The 23,084-nt window shown below is 38.8% G+C and overlaps 1 protein-coding gene across 11 annotated transcripts in view; it reads left to right on the forward strand.

Moving 5' to 3' along the window:
- The window catches only part of DLG2 (discs large MAGUK scaffold protein 2), a 1,022,965-nt gene that overhangs the window by 974,222 nt on the left and 25,659 nt on the right, over positions 1-23,084 (forward strand). For all 11 annotated transcript variants that reach the window (XM_086481686.1, XM_086481690.1, XM_086481691.1 and 8 more), the window contains one exon: positions 8,920-8,995. In XM_086481686.1, the coding sequence (XP_086337812.1) occupies positions 8,920-8,995 (76 nt within the window). The remainder of the gene's footprint in view (positions 1-8,919; positions 8,996-23,084) is intronic.

Consider the following 23,084-nt stretch of genomic DNA (forward strand, 5'->3'; position numbering starts at 1 on the left):
CCCAAGGGGAGGATGAGCAATCAGTGCACGCAGGGCTGAGCTACAGAGAATAAAGCTCATCATATGTGCCAGCACGTACTAGTTTAGAGTTTAATTTCCTCTGCAGTTTTGGGTTATTGACTATGTGAGACTTGATCTAAAACAGAGTAGTTCTACATTGACCAAATGTAGACAACTATGGCACAGAAATCTTCATGTAAGCTCTTTAGTCCAGGATGCTATCTCTTATAGTTTATATGGGACTACTTCTATAGGTATTGCATTATATGCAATGTGGTATACCTAATATCTAGCAGTAAAATATGCCTGGTGATAGAACAGGAGGAAAAGAGCATCTGTAGCTGTTTGTTGGACTCTGACTTGTCCTGCAAGCCCAGCTTCCTATGATGTTGTAGGTTGAAGAGATTTTATATTTGTAGTGTACTTTTCAATCCCCCATTCATTTCTGTTCCTCTTATTTAGTGTTTGGCTGTTTTGGGGTGTTGGTTTGATGGGGTTTGGTTTTGGTGTTGTGCTTGGACTCCTTCTTCTGCATACGTATATATGTGTATAGGTGTGTATTATCCTGTGGGACTGTAACATTTTTTGCACTTTGGAACAGTAAGAGGCCATACAGATCCAGGGATTATTAGGGCCAGAGTGAGTCTTTTAGCTATCTATCTGTTTTACTACCCTGTCTCCTGTCCAGCAACAGCTAATATACCGTTCCTGCATTTTTCATAAGCGAAATCATGATGGGAATACCTCTGAAAGCCAGTGTCCACTTCAGTTTTCTTTTGGTGTGTGGGTATATATATATATATATATATATGTGTGTGTGTGTGTATACAAATGTATGTATAATGTATATATACACTTAAAGCCATAACAAGTACATTATATTACTTCTTTAAGGTGCTGAGTGATGGTAATTGCTGTCCAAGTTTTTAGTTTTGTGGATTTTTTTACATCATTTTACAGGACAGCCCTTCACACAGTGATGTCTTAGCAGGAGCTGATAAGAGAAATTTTGAACAATAAATCAAGACTCCATACTCTTTTTCATCTCTATGATATATGTGATACACCAGAAGAAATAATAATTTATCATTATAAGGGATATGCCACTCATTATTCTCTCTAGGATGTTGGATACATTATCAGACTTTACCACTTAGTGTAGCGTTTGAAAGTTATTTGTAATTAGATTTACTTGCTGCTGCCAATGTATGGACTTTTTGCCTTGTTGAGTGTTAATTTGTAAAGTCAGGCTTTAAGAGGGAGTTTTGGAGGGTAGCACTGCAGCTAGAGGAGAGTTACTGAAAGAAGCAGCACAAAGGCGTGAGGGTGGCCCTATGTTTGTCCCCTAATCTATACAAAGACCAAGCTGAGGGGACATAACTACCAGTCCCATACCAATGTCTCAGGCAGCCTGTGGTATTATCTGTGCACTATTTTTAGCATGTGAATTGCTTCCCTGCCATCAAAAATTACTATTTTATGCTACAGTGACTAACAGAATTAGATTTATACTAGATTTTTGTTGCATTTCAATGTATAGATGTATAGATTTAGTTTAGAATTTCTACATATGCTGGGCTTTTGATCTCAAGAATTTTTATTTGCCTCATTGTCCTTCCTATTGTCCTGATAAGCAAGACTAATTCTGCTTCCCATAAAGGGCAGCAGCAAGCTGACCAACCTATATCTAAGATTCCCTTCCCATGGAAACACTCACATTAATTAAAGCGAATCAGCAAAAAGCATGAAACCAATGTGCATAAGTTAGAGTGTGTTAAATTGCTGGACAGATGCTCTAATTCAGTAGTAAAGAGATTTTCATTTGCTGTAGCACTGATTTTACAGCTCCAGTTCTTTTCACTTTTGCTTCGCTGAGTCTCTGACACAGAAAAGCTCCTACATTGCAAGCTCCACACTACAGCAACCTCCCACTTCATGAATGTCAACCTTCAGTATTTTCTGACGTGTATATCTGCTTGACTTGGGTCTGTGGATCTGAAAGTAATGTAGTCTGCAATTTCACCCAAATTGCCCCAGACTGGCCGAGCATAAATTCTTACCACTTTTACTACTGTTCTCACTGTATCCAATGAGGATTTGGTCCTAAAACACTATTTACACTAATCTTTCTGCTGTCTTTAAGATGTGCAGCCACAAAACTGCTCTCAGACTTGACATCCTTCTAAGATACCCATTTTCAGGCAGTTTATGTACATCTGACTGCAAAATGTTATGTAACTTGTATCTCAGTTATTACCAGCCAAAGGTGTATGATGGTACCAGCCTGATATTTGTGTTCTCAAATAGACAACATTCTCCCCACAAATACATGTAACCATGCTCTCCTTTCAGAGCAAAATGGGGGGAAAAGTACCTAAAATTAATGTTTCACAAATATTTAAGGACAAGGAACAAGAGGTTTTTCCAGCACAGAAATCCCTGTGGGCAAAAAGCCAACTCAAATTTGTTATTCTGCTTAGCTTGGCAGAAGGGCATGTTTATCCACTCAAGTGAGTTTTATATTTAATGTTTATATTTATATAATGTTTATATTTAACAATAAATTGTCTACCTTTCTAAACATCCCTTAAGACTTTAATCCTTAGATGATCAAACTTTTTAACATGGCACAAGCATGTAAGCTTTGTCTAAAATGTTACATGACAATACTTACTAATCTAATTGAAAAAATAAATATGGAATAAAATTGATATGTATGTATATGTATAAACCTCTTCCTGTTCTCTTGCAATGATGGGAAACTTTTACACTGAAAGAAAACAGCCCTTAGCTTTTAAACATAATAAGGTGGTTCTACAATTTTATGAGAATTCACTTCCTAATGGCATTAGGTCTACTCTTTTCATAAAATATTGACCAGGTGCTGAGCTGCTCTCTATAAGCAAGTCACTGAAGGTGGAGAGCTGAACAAGAACATGTTCTCTCCTACTGAAAAATACATGTTCTGTTGCAAAAATACCACTTCAGGAATGCTCAAAAATAACTTTGAGAATGGGAATCTCTTGGTAAGCCCAGACCTCACATTAACAAGACTACGCAGTGCAGAGGATGGAAGCAATAAAAAGCTATGGACTGAGTCCTCATTTTTGGACCATAAATAGTAATACATATTTTCACTTATCTTTCACTTGATGGGCAGGCAAACAAATATAGTGCGGATGACCTGGAAATGGCAAAGCAAGACAAGAAGAAACATGTTAACAAAGGTGTAAAATATAGCAAGGTCTTTCAAATATCCATTTTACATTGCATTCTTCTATTTGATAAGTCTCCTTACTACAGTTCTCATGCTGGATTTGGAAATAACTTTCATTCTGCAGAACACCTTAGTGCCAAGTCTGAGCAAATTAGGCTGCAACCATTTTATTTGATTCTCGACACCAGTTTGCAATTTGCGTCTGTATTCTACATCAGTGATGAACATTGTTACTGAAGATTAAAGCATGTCTCACTTGATATTCCTCTGTGAAGACTGATTAGTGCTTTTAGAAAGGCACTGAAAAAATTCCCAGTGGTCCATTAACCCAAAACAATGGAAGATCACAGTTCATGTCTGGTTGAGTTATGCTTGATATTTTCTTGTCTGCAGTGCAGACGAAGAATGGAAAGTCTCATTTTAAAAAATCCCAGAGGCCCATTTTCAACAGCTCCATGTGCCCATGAACACAAAAGCAGATAAACAGTGCAGTGCAGTGAGTGTTGCATCCCAGTAATAAGTGCCTCAGAAGAGGAGTAGGAAGAGAACAGCGTCCGAAAGAACTGACGTCTTGAACTTGCTGGTGAAGAAACACTGAAGGCTGAGGTATACTTCAATGTACCTCTCCACTGCTTTAGCTTTACATGGGAAGAAGAGAATGAATCCTGACCATTTTTGAAAAAGGGCCATAAGATGTCTAATAACAAAAATAGTTTCAACAGAAAATGAGTATACAGGGTATACTCCAAGTGTCCCAAATGGTCTCAGACCATTCCCCTGTACACAGCAGTGTTTCTGCAGGGAGCTACACCTGGAAAGCGAGTGGAAAGTTACAGGTGAAATCTTCATTGGTTGTGTTAGGCAATGCTGTCTCCACGTGGGGCTCAGAGATTTTCACCTCCTAGTCACATTTGAATGCTGGATGTAGGTGTTTTTGAACCTTTCTTAAAGCTTCACTGAGTTTCAGTGACCCCCAGGTGCTTTTGAAAATGAGACTTGAGCCATGAAGTAGTTTTGGAAACTGTATCTGTGCTTTCATCATCCCTTAGGTGGGATACTGTCGAGTATATATGTAATTAGAAAGGGGCACAGGAGCGACGTGTACATCAGGCAAGTCAGGGTTGCAAATCTGGGCCTCTGCAAATGTGGCAGATGGGAGTCTGCCCCCTTCACTTTATTTTTTTGCACAAACCCCCATAATCCTGCTTTGTGCAGCAGTGGTGAATGGAAAATGGATATAGTTTGAAGTGAAACATCTCTTCCTTTAAAAGCAATTTCCTGCATTAATTGATCAAAATGTTGTCCAAGGGATGGTAGGTTTGCTGTCAGCTAAAGCAATGTAAGGAATTTACACTCATATGCTATCTAGGCATTCACAATGTCAGCTGCTACAAAAAACTCTTTGTGCCTCAACTACCTTTTTCTTGGGGAAAAAAGAGAGTCAAGTTTATTTTTCCTTAAATATAGCAATTACAAACCTGAAGCCTCAAAAAAAATGCTGCAAGTTCTTGAATTAGTGTTCCTTTAAAATATGTGTTTTTAAAGAGCTGGACCAATGATGCTAAAAGAACTGATAGTGAATACTTTTTGTCATCATCATTTTAGTTCCCTTTTTAGCTCTGTCTCTGGTAGCTCAGATGAAAAATTATGGGAACACCTTGGTTCACTGCAGTCCTGCACTCTGACCACCTCAACAAAGACTAAATCTTTGGAGAACCAAGCTAAATTCTAACAGAGTTCTCCAGAGCATGTAAAAACCAAAGCTTTCCAGACATTCAGATATTGGGTTGATTCCTTCAGGAAAAAGCGAGGTATATTCCTGACACCAGAGCAACCCACTGCTACATTTCAAGTCCCAGACCCAAGACATGACAGCAGTAGAGCACCTGAGCTGAAGGGCTTTAAGAGTATATCATAAAGTGGGCAAACCCATTTTATCCTAGCCTTTCTCCAACAGCTAACCCATTTCATTGATACTTCAGGCAGCAACAGTAATGTAATCACCCCGAGACACACGAAATTTCAGCTTGGAAGTTTGCAGTTCAGCTAAACTATAAGTAACCAAGAACAGTTTTATTGTGGAAGGTGTCAGGGAAATTGTAATGGGAGGCAACACTGTGTGCTATCCTTAATACAGTACCAGATTATGGAACGCTTGTAATATTCAGCAGGCAGGCTGAGCATGTATGAATGTTGTTGATATGTTCGCCTGGAGGATTAATGACACTTAATGCCATTATTTATATACTTCTCAAAGCAATGCAGAATGCTTCTGCAGCTCCTCATCTGTCTGCTACGCCTGTAGAAAACACTGATGCCTCCATGGCTGCTAGTGCAATTATGACAAATTTCATAAATAAGATCCACTCTTCAGGGTTAATTTCCAAATTTCTTTACACAGTGAATAAGAAATGAAATTAAAAGCAGATGTTTTAGGAAGCTAGACAGGTCTGGAATGAGTTTAAATGTTAACACAGATTAATAAGTAGAATATTGTGTTCATTTGAGCTAATTATTTTCTCAGAAGGCATCCATCCTATTTAGGCAATTACACAGCCTCAAGTCTTCATTTCTTGCCAGTACTACCCAGGGACTTCATCTGCTAGTTTAAGTTTGGGAGTGTTCATGTGTTTTTAATAACATAGACTTAATTTGAAAGCTACATTTCAGCTGTTTCCATGTGAATATTCCACACTTACAGAGAAATGCATTTATTCTAAATTTAAACTGTAACTATAGTAACCAACATTCACTGTGTTTCAGTAGGAAATATAAAAGCCCACTCAGACAGAAGGAAACATGTTGTGTTAATTATCATTCTATCGAAAGACTAGAGTTTGTATTTTAAAAATATTTATCAGAAGCTAGGTATTCTTACTATCCAGCCCTAGAAACCAAGACATTTACAGGAATTTATTCTAACGTCATTTATAGGAAACTGTGAAAGTTAGGAAAAGGGTCATATGTGTACCAGTTTGAAGGATATAATCACACAGAATCACGGAATGTTAGGGGTTGGAAGGGACCTCAAAAGATCATCTAGTCCAATCCCTCTGTCAGAGCGGGACCACGTAGAGTAGAGCACACAGGAACACATCCACTTTTTTCCCAGCTATTCATTGTCTAATAAAAATACAACATTGAGCTCTTATAAGCTATCTTCGCAGGATCCAACTTAGATTTCCTAGAGCAATTCCTAATCGTAGGCAAATCTTACTGTTTTGATTGTAGGTAGATGGTTGGATTTTTTTTGCTTGGGCCAGCAGATGATAGATTCTGTGGATGGTTTTGCAAAGGTAGTAAATGTCACTTTTACAGTAATGACCATATTAGTCAAGGTGAGTAAAGACATGAATAGCTTCTTCCTTTCTTTAGATTTCTCTCTCTGCATCTGGCTTTCTTGGGGGTTGATTTTGTTTAGGGGTGAGCTCACCTCTTAGACCCTTCTTTTCCATTCCTGGCATTATTATTGAAGCATGATGTGTTAGAAATTTTAATTTACAACATACGTAAATCTTGTAGTAATGGTGAACTTTCCAAATATACTAAGGGTATATAGTTTTCCCACAGGTAAAATATTTACCACATATATTTCAGTATGTTAAGAGGTATTAAGTTTTACTAAAATGTTTTTAAAATAATGTTTATTCATTGGATCATGGAAATTCAGGATATTCCATAATATTCAGGAAGAGAAACTCTGAATTGTCTAGTGCGGTGGCCTTCAAAAATGTCTTACATGTCTCATTTTTCCCTCTATACTGATACTGTAACTTGTGTTTGTCCAGTCTTGATTCTACGATACAAATGGATGGACATGCCACACATTCCTCTTCTATATTATTTTGGTGGCTAAACATATTAAGCATTAAAAAGCAAAACTGTCTGTGGGTTTTTTAGAATTAATTTGTCTGGCTTCAGCTCATTACCAATGATTTTGATATGATAAATTTTTAGATATCAGTATTTTCTCACTCTGAAGACATTGCATATACAACATATCTGGGTCATCAGTTCATGGAACCAGACTAGGACTAGCCCAAAGAAAAGCCCCTGAAATGTATGGTTTCTGTCCTCTCCTATTTGACCACACTATTCTATAGTGTGAACCTGCCTATCTCTGTTTTCAGAACTCACCTCCTCACACTGAGATCAAGTCAGAAAAACAAATTCTTTGCATTCTCTCTGCTGTTTTTGGAGGGCGTGGTTTAAATAAGACCACCCACCCAACTCACAGTGGTTTAGAGTGGCTGAAAATAGCTCTTCTGCCCCATGGCATTTGTACATCTCCCCAGAAATGCTCTTTTTGGCAAAACTGTGTAATTTAAAGTAATCAAAGCCTCAGGAAAGTTTCTCTGAACTTGAATACTGTAACAAATAGCATATCTCCATCTTTCAGAAGATAAATTTCGAGTAAGTTTGTAAGGTTTTTGAAACAAGAAGAACTTTCCAGTGATAACATTTTCAAAATTACTTCAGTCGAGCTGACAGTAAGACCCTTAAAAATCTGTGGCATTGTAAAGTCAGCTGTAGAACCTAAGATTTAAGCAGTGATCATCTGCAAAGGGCTCTGCAAAGGTATGGGCAGACTGTCTGCTTGTGCATGGTGAATGTTGGTTTATGGGTTGGAGGCAATTTGAGAAAACTTAAAATACCTAACACATTTGTTAAGGATTGCCCAATAACACATTGCCTCCTGGAAAGCTTCTAGGTACCTCTTTCAAACTCAAATCTCTGTTTTTCTTTGAGAATCAAGGGAAAGGTTACTCTGAAGCATAAGGGAAGGGAGCTTTGCCTTCCCCTCTTCTAGCCTCCTCCAGCCAGACAAGTTGCTGGATCATCTCAATTGGAAGATTAACTCTTTAAAACCATGATAACCTGTTCACTTTTATTACTTGGTTAGTTTTCTGCTGCGGAGAAGGCAGCAATGAGGGGCGCTGATGTGAGCAGTGGGAAATGGGGCAGTGGGAGGGAAAAGGAGCAAGACTCTCCAACAACTGCAATTTCTTACATTTTCTTAACCCATCAGGTGAAACTTCAACCTTTTTACTTTACATTTGGCATGAACTTAGACATTGTTCACCACTGCTGTGTATCACATGGTGTTTTGTAAGCTATTTTAAGTTAATTTTTAAGGTATTTTTAAAGCAGTTCATTAGTCTGAAACCATGGGGTTTCAGATTCAGAAACTGCAGGATTTGAGGTTTCAGATTCAGAAATTGGGGGATTCACTTTACTTTATTTGCATGATCTTGTATCTACTCCATTGTAAAATGCACAACCAAAAGCGCTGAGGTGAATAGCTTATTCCCTCTCTGTCTTTGTTTCATTCCTCTGACCACAGAAGAACTCTAAATGTTGCCTGATTTTTGGACAGCTTAAATTAGAGAGTGTAAATGTGTCCTTAATATGTTTTTACGAGACTCCCATGTGTGTTGAGAGGGAGTGCTGTTCTGCTGGTACAGGACAGCCAAAGCTCCTCAAATCCAGTCCTGGTTTTGCCAGAAAACTGCTGCTTGGCTGAGGAAGTGACCTGACATCTCTCTTTTTCCAAACTATAAATTCCAATGACAAAATTTGTGTTAAATACTCACTTTATGCATACTAATCCACCAATGGTCTTGGAGATCAGATGTCAAACATAATGTACAAAAGGCTGCTATAATCAGCATGTTTCTTTATTTGTGTTTTCTTTTCCCCAGAGTTGAAAGAAAGGAGCGTGCACGTTTGAAGACAGTGAAATTCAACGCGAAACCTGGTGTAATTGACGCAAAAGGGGTATGTAAATAGTGAAACCTTTTGAAACTGCACTTTGGAATTGTTTTATATGTTTCAGAGTAGAGAAAATTTTAGCAACATAAGGAATATTTAGATTGTTGCAACGAAGACCTGGAGTATAGTGAAATATAGACAGGAGTATAGTATGATATAATCTTCTAATTAAATAATCTTTTTTTAATAATACCAACTGTCAGTGCCTGCTAATTGGAAGTTACTAAGAAAATAAAGAGCATTTTGGATAGGTGTGATTCTAGTTAAATGATGGATAGAGAAGAAAAGACTTTAAAAACCAATGTGAATGGATAATTTTTGATGAAATAGAGCAAGAAGTGTAAAATCCCTGGTTTCAAAAGCTGTTAAATCTCAAGCAAAAGGTTGGAAGTCAAAGAGTCCTGGACGCAGAATTTAGGTTTCAGATGTTCTGCTTTTCAGTTGTGACAGACATTGAACGCGGGTGTGTTTCACAGCAGGCATAACCGGCCAGTCAACACAAAACATGCAAGTTCCCTTCCACCAGCGCTATCTGGACAGAAGAGCGGTCCTGCTGTTACCACTCTGCAGCATCACTTTACTGTGCCCACCAGTCAGCAGCTCTCACTAGCCCAATGTGTGAGATCCTGTACGTTGCTGGCAAGAGTTATAACATGAAAAATGCCCATGGTCCTGGCTGTTGAGGTGTATTTTTCTGCTGAAGTGTAGCTTGCATTTTTAGCAGTAGTGAATACTTGACATTACATATGCAGGGATTTATTCTTGAAAACAGTCCAGTTGGCATGCATGGGATTTACAACTGAGGGCTTCTATGAGTAAACCAAATGACAGACCTTCAGAAACGATCAACTAAAAGTCCTGTTGGGCTGCAGAAAACACAAGGCAGGGCCAAAACTGGGTGATGAGAGAAGACAGTTCTAGGTAGGTGCTAGCAAGAGACAAAACGAAGTGGTTCAGCAAGTCCCTTCCAGACCTGCTGTAGTCCTCTGCCTAGTTTGAAATTCTCATTCTTGATCTCTTCTTGCTTCAGTTTCCCTCTGTGATAGGAATAATAATACTTCCTTTATCCCAGTTTCTTCCGTCCTTTCACTCAGACAGATTAGCAGGGTGAGAAGTTCCCCTTGCTATGAGCATGTGGTTCCTAGCACAGTGGGTCCCAAGCCTCTACATGCCAGCAAAAATAATATTTCAGGCTTGCAAATACTTCCCTATTACTGCTCTACAGAACAGTTCCTAAGTTCAATGCAAATGCAGAATAATTGCACTGTCTGAAACCAATTTTCCAGATTTATAAGGTATGTGGAATCAGAGTTCAGCTTCTGCACATTATTTGCACATGCAGATAACTTGGTATAAAATATATAACAAAATGCATTGTGAAAGGACTTATTCAACTCATTGTATTTCTTCAGGAGTCAGAACTCCATTTTTTAGTTTGAAATGACCACTTTCTGCAACCCTGTAAATTAATGTTGCCATTTATTTTGGGACATAATAAGCTTTATATTGCCAATGAAATCACTTGTTAAATGTCTATTCCCTGTATATAATCAAAGCCCCAGGGGAATAACTCATTCACATAACTAATGGTCCTTATTCAAGTGAGTCTGTCAAGAATTTAATTACCTCTTGATTCTCCAAATTGTTTTTCCATTTTTGTCATCAGTGTAACATTAATCTTCCAGCCACTCACGTCAGTGTTTGTCTCAGTGTTTAGGAAATTGCGTAATTACAGACTAAGACTGTTGTACCCTTTTGGGACCACATTTTCTATTGTTAGTATTTGCTAAAATTTGCTTGTGTCTGTTAAAAAAAAATCCCACAATTTCAGGGCTTGTGTTTGAAAGAACATAAAGGGGAAAAGTGGTCACTGTTAAACTGAGCATCAACATGCAAAATGAGGTGTTTGAGTACGCATGTGTATATATGCATTTTAGGGCTCAGCATTTCCATTTACTTTTCCAGTGTTCAAACAGGAGTGATGTAAGCTGTCTAAGAGTGCATGCTTTATTTTTTTACCTGGAAGAAATTCAGTCCAGCTAAAAAGGGCTGTAGTGAGCCCAGGAGAGCTCTTCTGTTGGAAATTAAGCTAAAATTCAGATAGGAATGGGCTTATGTGTGCCTGTTGCACTTTTGTGCTCACACATTCCTGACCATGTGGGCAAGTGGTACTGTCTTAATTTACTCTAAAGATGAAATTGGGAGAATAGATTTTCATGAGATATTTCTAAATTTGGCCAGGGCATGTGCATGGAAGCATTTTTTAAACAAAATTTAACTGAATACAGAGAATCCTTGGGAGTTTTTGCACAGGTAAAAGGGTTACCCTGTTGCAATCTTACCTGAATCATTTTGCTGGTCCCAACTCCTTTCTTCCCCTAGAGAAACAACGTTCAGGAGCTAATAACCCACAGCAAAGGTTTCATGAGATAGTGCCAAAATTCCTTTGAGCTAACTATGATTTTAAAATATGAACAGTCTAGTTTTTCTACTTTTAAATCTAGGTTTTAAAAGTCATGCGTTTTTATCTGCTCATGCCCCATTTTTAATCCCAAATCCAGAGATAAGAGACAAAGAAAGTATTACAGATGGTGTGGCATTTGTAGCTGATCAGCTTCTCGTGTCTCACTAAAAAGTTGTTTAAGAACAGTCAGCAGCAATACAGTTGACAACCCTGTTAGCAAGGATAGCTAAAGGATAATCTTTTCAAAGGACCAGAATTTCCCCTTTTTCAAGCCAAACTTGGGGTGCATTACCTCATCTAGAAAATGAGCTCAGAATTTTTTTAAATGTGATTTAGAATATTTAAATAATTTTTAATTCATTTCATTGGACTCCTTCAATCCATGGCTGGTGAAATAACAGTCAACAAAATTGGGATGGATACAAAAACAGGAATATGCAACACAATTAGGGAGCTCCAGTGAAATCTTCTTTCTGTTCTCAAGTTTAAATCAGGCAACGGACATAGTACCTTTCCATGCCATGCATAATTAAATTCTGATGTTCATTATTACAGATTATTGCATAAAAAATAAATAAGTTAAAAAGGAATTATACAAGTCAGCAAGCAATAGATCCAATGACAACATTTAACACTTTTGTCATGTAGCTCAGGGCATACTAACTGTTGATTTCAAGAAGCAGAGAGGTTATAAAAGGGGAAGGTTCATGTTTCTTCTACTTTTTCTTTTAAACATCTGTTACTGAACAACTTGCGAGAAAGCTGCTGGGCTAACTGGATCTCCGGTTTAACCCAATAGGGTTACTTTTCTTTCATGTTCTGTTTATTTTGATCAAAAGAAACTTATTTGTTCAGGTTCAGAGACATCATGAGACTCCTGGGTCCTATTAATATTTACAAAGATATCAAACCAGTCAGAGATACTAACACCTGTGCAATAAGGAAAAGAATACAAATACTGGTAGAAAAGGCTTCATTTCACCAACAAAGATTGTGCTTCAGTTGAACTGACCAAGTTCAGTCTCTAACTTCATTCATCTAATTGTAGCAATGACCTTCATCAGCTTTTGTGTTACTGAAGGTGGCTGGAGTATTAAAGCAACCAGTCCACCCCTCTGGTACCCTATGGCTGCTCTATGCTACTGCAGCAAAGGTCAGGGCTTCCAGGACACTGGCTACCTTAACGTTTCAAACATAAAAAAGATAAATGAAGATAAAACAGTTATGATTTCCTAAGCATTTGCTGTCTCAGTCTGTGGGGCCCACTGGTCTATGGATAATTGGTGGAAAATAGAGCAGCCCCAAGGTTTATGTCTGATATTTATGCTGGAGGAAGCTACCGGAGTTATGTAAGCACAAACCAAATTAAGAAGTACGTTTTATGCTATGCTGAACTCAAGATCATACCCGAAGTATCTTCTGATGCTCACCTTTGTACCAAAAGGAGCGGAACATGTTAGTAGCTGTAAGCAGGGTTATATATCTGCCAAAGCAGCATACTGAACTCGGTAATTCTCCCTACCATGGGCTTCAGGCTGAACAAAAATAGCCTTTCCTTTTCTAATCCTAAGACCCACAGTGGTTGAGGGCTTTTCGGATTTTTTACTGAATCAAAAAGAATGTCAAATGATGGAAATACTACAGAGGGAAAAGAGACGAGCCAGTAATCTGCTTTTTTTCTCAACTGTTGTAATTACAACCAGTCTCTCAGGAGACAAAAATAGCATCTCTTTTGCTTTTCTCCCTGTCAGATCGTATATTCTTTCTTGACTGTCTCTTGAAAAATGTTTTCATAGTGGAAACTGTAGCTCTTGGAAAGACCTTTATCAACATGTCACCTTTTGACTAATATTCATGGATGTTGCCTGTTCCCAGAGAAGTGTTGCACTGTATTGAAGCATAATGTTTAGGTAAAACAATTTTATACAGAAAACTGTTCGGTTTTTTTTTTTTTATACCATATGCCTTTTCATTTCACACCTTTTTTGGCCAGTGACTCCAGAACATTGTCTTGTGGACAACTACCCCATTTCAGCTCTCAGTGAAATAAATGTCATGCCTCACACAACCTCTCAACTTTTAATGGGTCTGTCAGGGAGCACGGGGGGGTGTGCAGTCCTTGGTCACCAGGAAGTGTGGCCAGATGGGTGCCTTCCCTAGTGGGTGCCCCCTTAGCGAAGGGTGCCAAATGGGGGCAAGGTGCCTGCCAAGAAAACAGCCCCATCCCTCCAAAATCTCTCCCAGCAGTTCTGCTGCTCAGCAGCAGCGCAGGTCCTGGGCTGTGACCCACACCATATTGCTCCATCACTATCCATTAGCTGTTTTTCTATTCAGTTAGCTTGTCATCTGCAGTGCTTTTCACATTCCGGTCAGATCACCTACACTGCACTCAGCCTGCCCCTTCAAATGCTTCTGCATGTATTTATTATGACAGTCAGAAGCTTGATAGCATTTAATAACATTTCTTATGGCCAGATTCTGTTTACAGATCCCACAGCCCTACCTGTAAAGTAAGGTCATCCTCTTGCTTTATTGTCATTTTAGCAACACTGCACTGAGGCATGAAAGGAAAAAGCTAAAGCTGAATGAGAAAGCGAATTCTGTGTGGTGGTGCAAATCAAATCCTCTGCGTACTCAGTGCACCTCCCCTGCAAATGTCAAAATTCAGTGACTGTCAGGACTTCATACATAGGACATGTTTTGACAGCTTATTAAGTATCTGGGGAAAAAAAAAAAAAAAAAAAACAAACAACAAACAACCCACCTATTTCCAAACAATTTACGCTCTAGCAAATTGTGGTATTTTCAGCTCTAGTCATCAAATGAGAGAAATACTAGTTTATAAGGAACCTCAGGTGGTCACTGAGTCCAACCCTTGCTGTGAGAGTGTCTTCTGTATCTTTCTCCTCTCTTGCAGATTTGTCTAATGTCTACTTAAAGGCCCGCCACAACAGTTATTTCATATTCTTCCCAAACAGCCCACTCCAGTGCTTCACTCTCCTCATCTTTAGAAATGGCTAAACTGCTGCAGTTTAAGCCTATTCTTATTTCTTCTTCCATCATTGTATATGAAGACTGGATTATTTGTCTTTGTCTTCACCAAGCAGAACCTGCAGTCACACCTGCCCTGGTCTCAGATACAGCATCTGTGCTAGAGATTCACCGCGGCAGATCTGGGTGTATCAATGCAGAGAAAAAGGTTATAATCTCAACTGAATCCCTGCTTCTCAGAAATTAGAAACTATAAAGATGTGTTAGACTATATATCCTCTTTCTCTGCCTATCAAAGATTTTTTCTAACATCGGTGTTTTACTAGGCTTAAGTTTTCTAAGTACAAAGTTTCACGACTTTCAGGGAGAGACTGTTCTGTAGCCCATAATAAGAAAGTTTTCCACACATTCAGTGTATTTTGACCAACTTTTCTTTGCACCTCTCTTCTAAAGGTATTTGACAGAATGAATGGATTTCCTAAAGTGATTGGTACTGGGATGATAATAGAAGTAGAAGAAAATCCACAATCTGAGCATGTTCAAAAATCAGCATCTTTTTTCTGGAGGTAGTTGCTTGATTTGGAGAGCCTGGTAACACATGTTCTCCAGTGGGTTACACTGCACTAACAGAAAGAGTAGAGTCTCCGACATGCCCCAGTATTGTAAAACACTAGCTGATTCTTTTTTAATGTGAATTTGCTGTCTCCTAAATTAATATTTCTCCACCTCAAAAATCCCAAAGCAAACAGCTTTTATTTTCTTCATGGTCAAAAGCACCAACCTGCCGCTGCTGTCTAAAAGAGATGTGATGCATCATGCACAGACTGTAAAGGGAGCCTGGGGTCACTGCCTCTGCCCCAGGCACCTATGGGGTAAATTTTTAAAGCTAGGTGAGTGAATCTGATTTCTGTGAGCTTTAACTGGGTGCACCTTCTAAAAAACACAGCAGCCATTTCAAGATACAGTGGTAGAAGGTTAAGGCCCTTCAGTGCTGGACAAGGCTAAGGTGCAACGAGGATTTGCAGTCCTTATCTGCTTTATCTTGATCGGACCTGATAATCTAAACTTTAAAACCACGGGGCCTTATCCAAACTGTGCAGTTTAAAAGCCTAAAGTAAACATCTCAGCCACTTCTTTTGGACTAACCTTTGCACTAGTAGTCGCAGTGAATAAACCAGGAATTTATAACAGGTATTCTGAATATACACTTCTGCTACCACTTTGGCAAGTGTAAAATATAAATGCTCGGATAGGTTAGGTTAGGTGCGGTTCAGATAGGTTAGGTTGGGGAAAGCTGTCTAGAAATGCATAGGGGTAAGGCCTCTGCTCAGCCCAGCTCCCACGGTGTCAATATGAATTACGCTGTTGCTGTGGAGCTAGTGCAGGCTACTGAACTTCTTTGCTTGTGTAGCTACAGGTGTAAAATTACAGACAAGAAAACCCCCTTCTACTCAGAACTGAGCTTTTTATAGAAAATCATCCGGCATGTCATTTATTTGCAAGAGTTGTGAATCAGTATTTTACTGTACACTCCCCCGTCTCAGAATGATTGAAATTTGCTTTGCTGTAACCAGAGAATGAGAACAATTTTTCATGTGTGCTTTAAATAAGCTTTGGAAATCATTCCTGTCACAAAATTTCTGGGTTTACATCTCCATCACTTATTGACATAAAATCTTTTACAAAACCATTGTTTCTGCAATACTGGTATTCAGTTGTTACTCTTTAGCAATCACTCAAGAATGCTTCCTCTGTGATAAAATGGAAATTAATGACAAGGACAGAAAAGTAATGTGAAATCATGTTGCAAGAATTCCTCACCTACTCATTCTTATTGACAGATATTTATAAGAATTCATATAGGCTGATGGAAATTATTGAAAACAAATTGCTGAGCAGAGATATTTTCTGCACAAGGACTTTTTATTGGCACAGGGCATTAGTAGTTCTGAAGATACTCTGCAGAACTTTGGTGTGAAACTGCCCAGCGCAGGGAAGAGGAACAAATTGCTCTTCTACATCTGACTTTGTTGCTATCTTGCTTCTGGTTTTCCCTCTGTTAGATTTAAGTTCTGGCAAAGGCTGCAAGACCTCAGAAATGGGGGTAGCATTAGCTGTCATGGAAGAATCAGATCTCAGCATCATTCCTGCCAGCGCAGCTTGTATCTTGGAAAATGCTCCTTCTCCCCACGCCAGAAGAAAAGCTGGGTCTCGTTTGTCCAGCTGCCCCTGCTCTTTCACACATTTTCACATCCTACACAGTCCTATCTTCACATGTCATGATGGCTGGAGCTGATGCCAGGCAGTGGACGCTGGCTGCACGTCTGTTCTGACCTGAGCCCATCTTATTGGGCTTCCCTGACCGTTCCCCTTGAGCTGAACACATTTTGCTCAGCCTTTCTACAAGGCATATTAGAAATATTGCTGTCATCAGCAGCTAGTTCACTCCTGTGCTGAAGTAATCAAACAAAATTCAGGTGATAAAACAGCACATAGCCAGGAAAATTTAACTGTACAGTGTCTCATTGCTCCAGGGTATCTTGAGGCACTCCACAAAGACATGCAATAATTTAATAATAATGCCTGTCAAGCCCAGGTCACGGTAAAGGAAAACAAGCAAGTCTTCAGTTTTAATTTATGTCACGGTAACAGTGCTGACTCTCACAGGGAACTGGCATCCCTTAAGGAACCTGTTTTTTTTTAAACAGGTGAAACAATTCTAGAAATTGTGAAAAATACTGTCAGGTCAAATTTGAGGCCTTTACTCAGCTGAAGTGAAGAAACATGGGGTTTTATCTTTCTTTGAAAAATCCAATAGAAGTTTTTCTTTCAAATTAAAAAAAAATACTGAAGTAAAAAATCTTTGGGACTGTTTTCCAGCTTAAAATATAAAGAAAAGCCATTTTGCATTTTATTGAAAAGTATAAATTCTAAACATCTGCAACTTGTAAGCATAACGGAATAGAGTAGCAAATGTGAGAAATAAAAGCTTTGGGGTTGAATTTAATCCAGATGGTAAAAAATATTTCTGCCTATTGGCAACTTGTCAGTCAACAAAAAATACTGATGCAGTCATTTCTTCAGTTAACAAGCAATTTAAATACACGTATCTCTCAGATTTTCCAGTTTCTTTAGCCTGGTAATTCTGTGGCGTTTACTTATAAGATAATACTCTTTCTGAAGTGGCCATATTGTTAGGGACTATAATATCAGTGTTTTCTATCCCACAAGAAGTGTGTGCCATCCCTGCTTAGGTAAAAGAAACATTTAAGAGAGTCACTGACAAGAAGATATGTAGTGTAATGTTTAAATTGATCACAGATTAAACGTAACACCATGACAATCTGCTAGCCCAGGTAGAATACCAAGTTTACAGCTGAGAGTTAATTACTTTTCTTCTAAGCTGTTCCAGCAGAAATTTGAGCTGAGTTTAACTTCACGTGTGTGCTATTTTTACAACTTGTCTAACGCCCTGAATTAAATGGTAGGAAATTTGCATGTCTGTACAGATAATATCATAGTTACTTGGCTTTTTCTTCTAAAAAAAGTGGTTGAAAAAAGTATAGTGTTGGTAATAGATATTGACAAAGAATTAGAAAGAGGACAAAGTTTTCTTCTAGTAAGATTTCACACAAAGCTCCAGAAGAGTGGGATTAAGTGTTAACACTCATCAAGTCTCTGTATTTCACATCTTTATTTCTGGCTTGCTCAAATTCAAGCAGTTCAGTTATGATTGACTTAGTGACTCATAGGCCATATTTGGGCCGTTATAGGGACACAGGAACTGCCAGCCTGGGTCAAAGCCAAAGTCCGTCTAATCTGATACCCTGTCTGTGAGACTGGTAACGTCAGATGCATAACTGGAAGATGCAGAAACTTCACCTCCTACACAAACCTCACACCAGTCTCTTAGAGATTGACTTAGGTTTTGATTGCCCATGCCTTTATTTTTTATAATTTTAGCCGTAAGGCCTAAATAAATCAATGTTTTAAATGAAACCCATGAGCCTGGTATGATTCACTGTCTCCTGAGCCAGGTCTTTGTCATCATTCAGCCTAACACTCTTGCAATAAATCAAAAGGGCGGTTGAAAAGATAAGTCTGCTTCAATTATCTTTCACTGAAGAGTTTGAAGTCATGCAGGTACTGTAAATCTTTCTCCACTACTGCTTCACAAAACAAGAGTAATTAAGGTCTTTATGCAACATATTCTTTTTATGCAATGGTCCATTTTACGCAGTGGTTTACACTTGCACAAGTTGAGCGCAGAGCACTTGATTGCACAAATAAATGACTCCGCACACAATAGTGATAAAGGAGCAAGTTGGGGGTTTTTTACAGCACAGATAGCGAACACCTTCTCCAGCTTTATTTATTAGCACGATTAATTCAAAAGATTGCATAGCAGAGACCAAAACCCTCAATTTCATTTGCAAATATAAAGAAGCACCAGCAGTCAACTGGGAATCAGAGTTAAGAAAAACATATGAGAAAATATGGGATCAAAACTGAGGAATGAAGCTCAAGCTGATAAAGGCCCTACAGTGTACACTGTGGGAAAATCTGCGGGTCTGGGCTGGAGATCAGGCAGTCCCGAAACTTCGCCAAGTGCACGCCAATGTTACTGTTGATCTCTGAGGCTTTTTCATCATCCCAAGGACGCTGAGACAGGTTCACGTGTGCAAAGATTTATTAGTGGGATCAGTAGCTGATGGCATATATCAGCTCTAACAGGGAAGTTGCTTCTTGGAAAAAAATTTAGAAAGAGTAGAGGAAGATTTGGGACAACATTGCCAATAATTGAATACACTGTCTAACTCCAGAGACAGCCTCGAGAAAGGAGAGGAAGACCTTCAGGCTGCCCATGTGACTGTAGTGAGCCCAGCTATGTCACAGTCTGTGCTGGACCCCAGCACAGCTCTGCGATGTTGGATCTGTGAGCATCTCATCACAGAAACACAGATGTTAGGGCTCGGAGAGGCTTTCTGGTTAGCTCTTTTCCCTTCGCCACCCCTTTCTTCCGGCACTGCAATATTATTCCCCATAGCACTGAAGATTACCAGATTTGTTTTAAATGTGAAAAATGATCTAGGCTTTTTCGCTTCCCTTGGGGCAGATTATTCTACGTTCAAATTGATTTCACTGTCAAGGAGCTTTGCCCTTTCTTATTTTTACACTATTAATTTCAGTGTTCCTGCTTGAGCAAATCCTTCCCACCCTCTTGGTGTACAACCTTCAGATACTTGTAAATGACCTCGGCTGTCACTGTGCAAGGTTTTTACATTGGCATTTCAATCCTGCCGACAATGATGCAATGTAAATTAGCACAGATGGCTACTCCCTTCATACGGTGCACCAAGTTAAACACATGTTTGCAGAACTGGAAATATTGCTTTCTTGAAAGTCTATTAGTATTTTTGTTCCCCTGGTAGTTTTTGTTAGTTTTAACTGTTTTGTCAGGTATTAAAATTGAATTGCTGGCTGACAGGTGACATTAAGTCATTCTTTAAAAAAGATTAGTAAAATTTCATATTTATGAATACTAAGCAACACTACCCTTGACTGTAAAAGCTAGACGAAATGGAGTTTTTAATCAGGCTTGTATTTTCTTATTTTGGATTTCCAAGATCCAAATCTCCCTGCAGCTTCAAAACAGTTCATGGTGCTAAAATTCAATAAGGAAATACGGTAGCCCAGGCTTGAACTTAACAGAATAGGGACATCCTTTCCCCTGCATCTCATAAAAAGACATAAAGAAGTTGTCAAGTGTTGCTTACCAGCATGCAACTGTGGTCAGACCGAGAATGAAAGTATATGTGTTAAGGAATATACTGTGTGGTCACTATACAACCAGGCTTACAGTTGCCACTAACTTGTTAGTTTATCTTCTGCACGTCTGCACAGATGTCGTCAGGTGTTTTCTGTGTGGGTGAACTCAGTCCATGGCCAAGTTCATGGTTACACCAGGAAAGCAAAAATGGCACAGTAGCATTGGCTTTCTTCTAGACTTGGTCAAGTCACTTAACCTCAGTATACTTCATTAGCTTAATAAAAGAAACTACCATGGCCTCAGTGACAGTATCCACCAGGTTATAATGCTGACCCAGACCTCACAAAGTGCCTGCAAGGAGGGCACTGCTATGGTCCCAGTACTGCAGATGGAACAATGAGGTAGAAGATCCTAAAGTGTGGTTTGGTCCGTGTTCCCCAGACCACGCTGCCAAGCTAAATGCCAAACCACTTTTCCCATAAAGCAAATATACTAACACAGGATTGTCTTCAGAAGTTTGTTTTGGAGACTTCGTATTCATCACTCATTTCAAATTGCCAAGTGAAAAAGCAGAGAGATGATATATATGTCTGAAAGGAGAAATGACACTGAGTATCTGTTACAGTCCAAAACTTTTCTTTCTGGTATCAGTGCAACTTTTCAGTATGATGGGAGAGATTTAATATGTAGAGATTTAACAGCATTTGAGTGCCCAAATCTTTGTTGAAGTCAATGTTCAAACAACGTAAAAGAATGTCCCTAATACAAAGAGTGTAAACTAGAGAAAAGGATTGCAGGGACATAATGTAGATTTTTGTAGTATGCTGTGTAAGTGAGCACTTTTCATTTAAGTGAGGCCAAAACCAAGTATTAAAGAAGAAGAATAAAAAAAAAAAAAGTTGCAGATGAGAAGCAGCAAAATGAATAAACTCATATACACTGCTAAACTAATCTCAGAACAAGACTGATACAGATAATCACATAATATACAAACTAGGCTACAGCTTAGCTCAAACCTGCCTAAAAACAGGTGGTAAAGGAAATTCATCTATACCGTGTGCAAAAGAATTGCACAGCCAATGCTCTGGAACAGCTTTTTCTCAGGTGATGCCCAAGCACTCTTTCCCAGCTCACGACTGAGGATTAGCATTGGCTGAATGAAATACCAAAATAAACTACTTCCGATGTATTTGGGAGTTTAATGGGGTTTAGAAGATACAGTTGCTTTTAGAGCTTTTAGAGCATCAAAGGAAATCTTCCCAACATATTAGGCTAGTCTGCAAAACATAAAGAGGACGACCTCTGTCAAGAGCACAACTGCACTAAACAGTATGGGCTGGATCAGCTACCTTGGGAAGAAGCTCAAAGTAAACAATGACACAGTTGCCTATCACAGTATGGTACAACTATCAAATTACTGGTGCACTGTTCTTTGTGATGTTTACCACTATAAAGCAAATTTTGAAATTGGATTGTTTATTCAATGTTACATGAAAATTTCCTTTAAAAAAACACTATCCTATTAGCTGATGAGTAACAGATATACGGCTGCTGCACCTAGGGAAAAGCATTTAGAACACAAAAATGAGGTTGACACAAAAAAAGTACCGAAGGGAGCTCTTACGAATGAGAAACACACAGTGTCTTAATGTCTGTCACAACCAGGGAAGGTTGGTATGTGTAAGCCAGACTTACATAACTGGGGACATCTGGGGATATTTGGTCAAGCAAGAGTCCACATCACAATTTTTTTCTGGCTTCTCCAAAACACCATCTATGCCTAAGTAATATCAAACAAGAATTCAAGCCAGGACACCAGTGAAAGCTTTTCTCCCCTTTTTTTTTTCTCTGAGAAAAGACTCTTTTTTTCGTCACAGTTCAAATGCTGTGAGGAATGACCTCACTGATCATTTGTCAGACAGTACTTGAAAATTTCATTTGCTTTTTAGTCTCAGGCACTTGTCTATGTAAAGTGACTACTAATGCCAGTTCTGAGGTCAGTGGTAGTCTGTGTGAACTGATGGCAGTGACATATATAAGTAACCTGTTGCACAGGCTTTTCCTTGTGACTGAAATGCCTGAGTTATTTGCCATTACACAGGATTTTACAATATTCAAGGCAAAGAAAGAGAAACTTATACAGGAATCCATTTCTAGGCACTTTTTCACTGACTTTCAGAAACTCTGATTGCACAAATATTGTTGAATCAAGCCTAAGCTTGATATCACAACTTCAATTGCAGTTGTATGCAACTTTTGCATGGGGCTGAGAGGTGTAGGCAAATGCCTCTCTCTCGTTTATCCTTCGGCGATTTCACAGCTCTCCAGCAGCATAGGGAGCCCCTGTGAGAACTGGCCCCAGCGTACTTGACAGGTCTCAAAGTTTCCATTTTATAGAAATAAAGTCTCTCAAAAACACACATCTGAATTTTGCAGTTTAACCTGACCAATGGTCCTCACATGCACATTCCTTTCTTAACAAAGAAAAATATATATTCAGTGTTGGTCTCTATTCCCCCACCGACAGAACAAAATCTGGATTTAACACAATGTGTCCAATAAAAACATGGTTTTATTCTGTATGAGTCTCCCTCTCCTGTCTTTGCCAAGCCCTTTATCTCTATACATTAGAGACATACATCCTGGTATCTGTAAGAAACATTTTGCTGGGTGTCTGCAGGGTTCCATATCCTTAAGTTGGAGACCATCAGCCTGAGTTGAATGATTTATATTGGATACAAAATCAAAATCAAGGCTTCTGGCTTTGGTTTCCTGTGAAGCAACATGCACTTAATGCACAAGAAAATAAATACTTGGTATCCCATTCAGTTGATACCAAGGACTAATTATCTCAGTTTTCAGGATCACAC

The sequence above is a fragment of the Leptosomus discolor genome, chromosome 1 (assembly GCF_034619465.1).
Source record: "Leptosomus discolor isolate bLepDis1 chromosome 1, bLepDis1.hap2, whole genome shotgun sequence".
NCBI classification, from domain to species: Eukaryota; Metazoa; Chordata; class Aves; order Leptosomiformes; family Leptosomidae; genus Leptosomus; species Leptosomus discolor.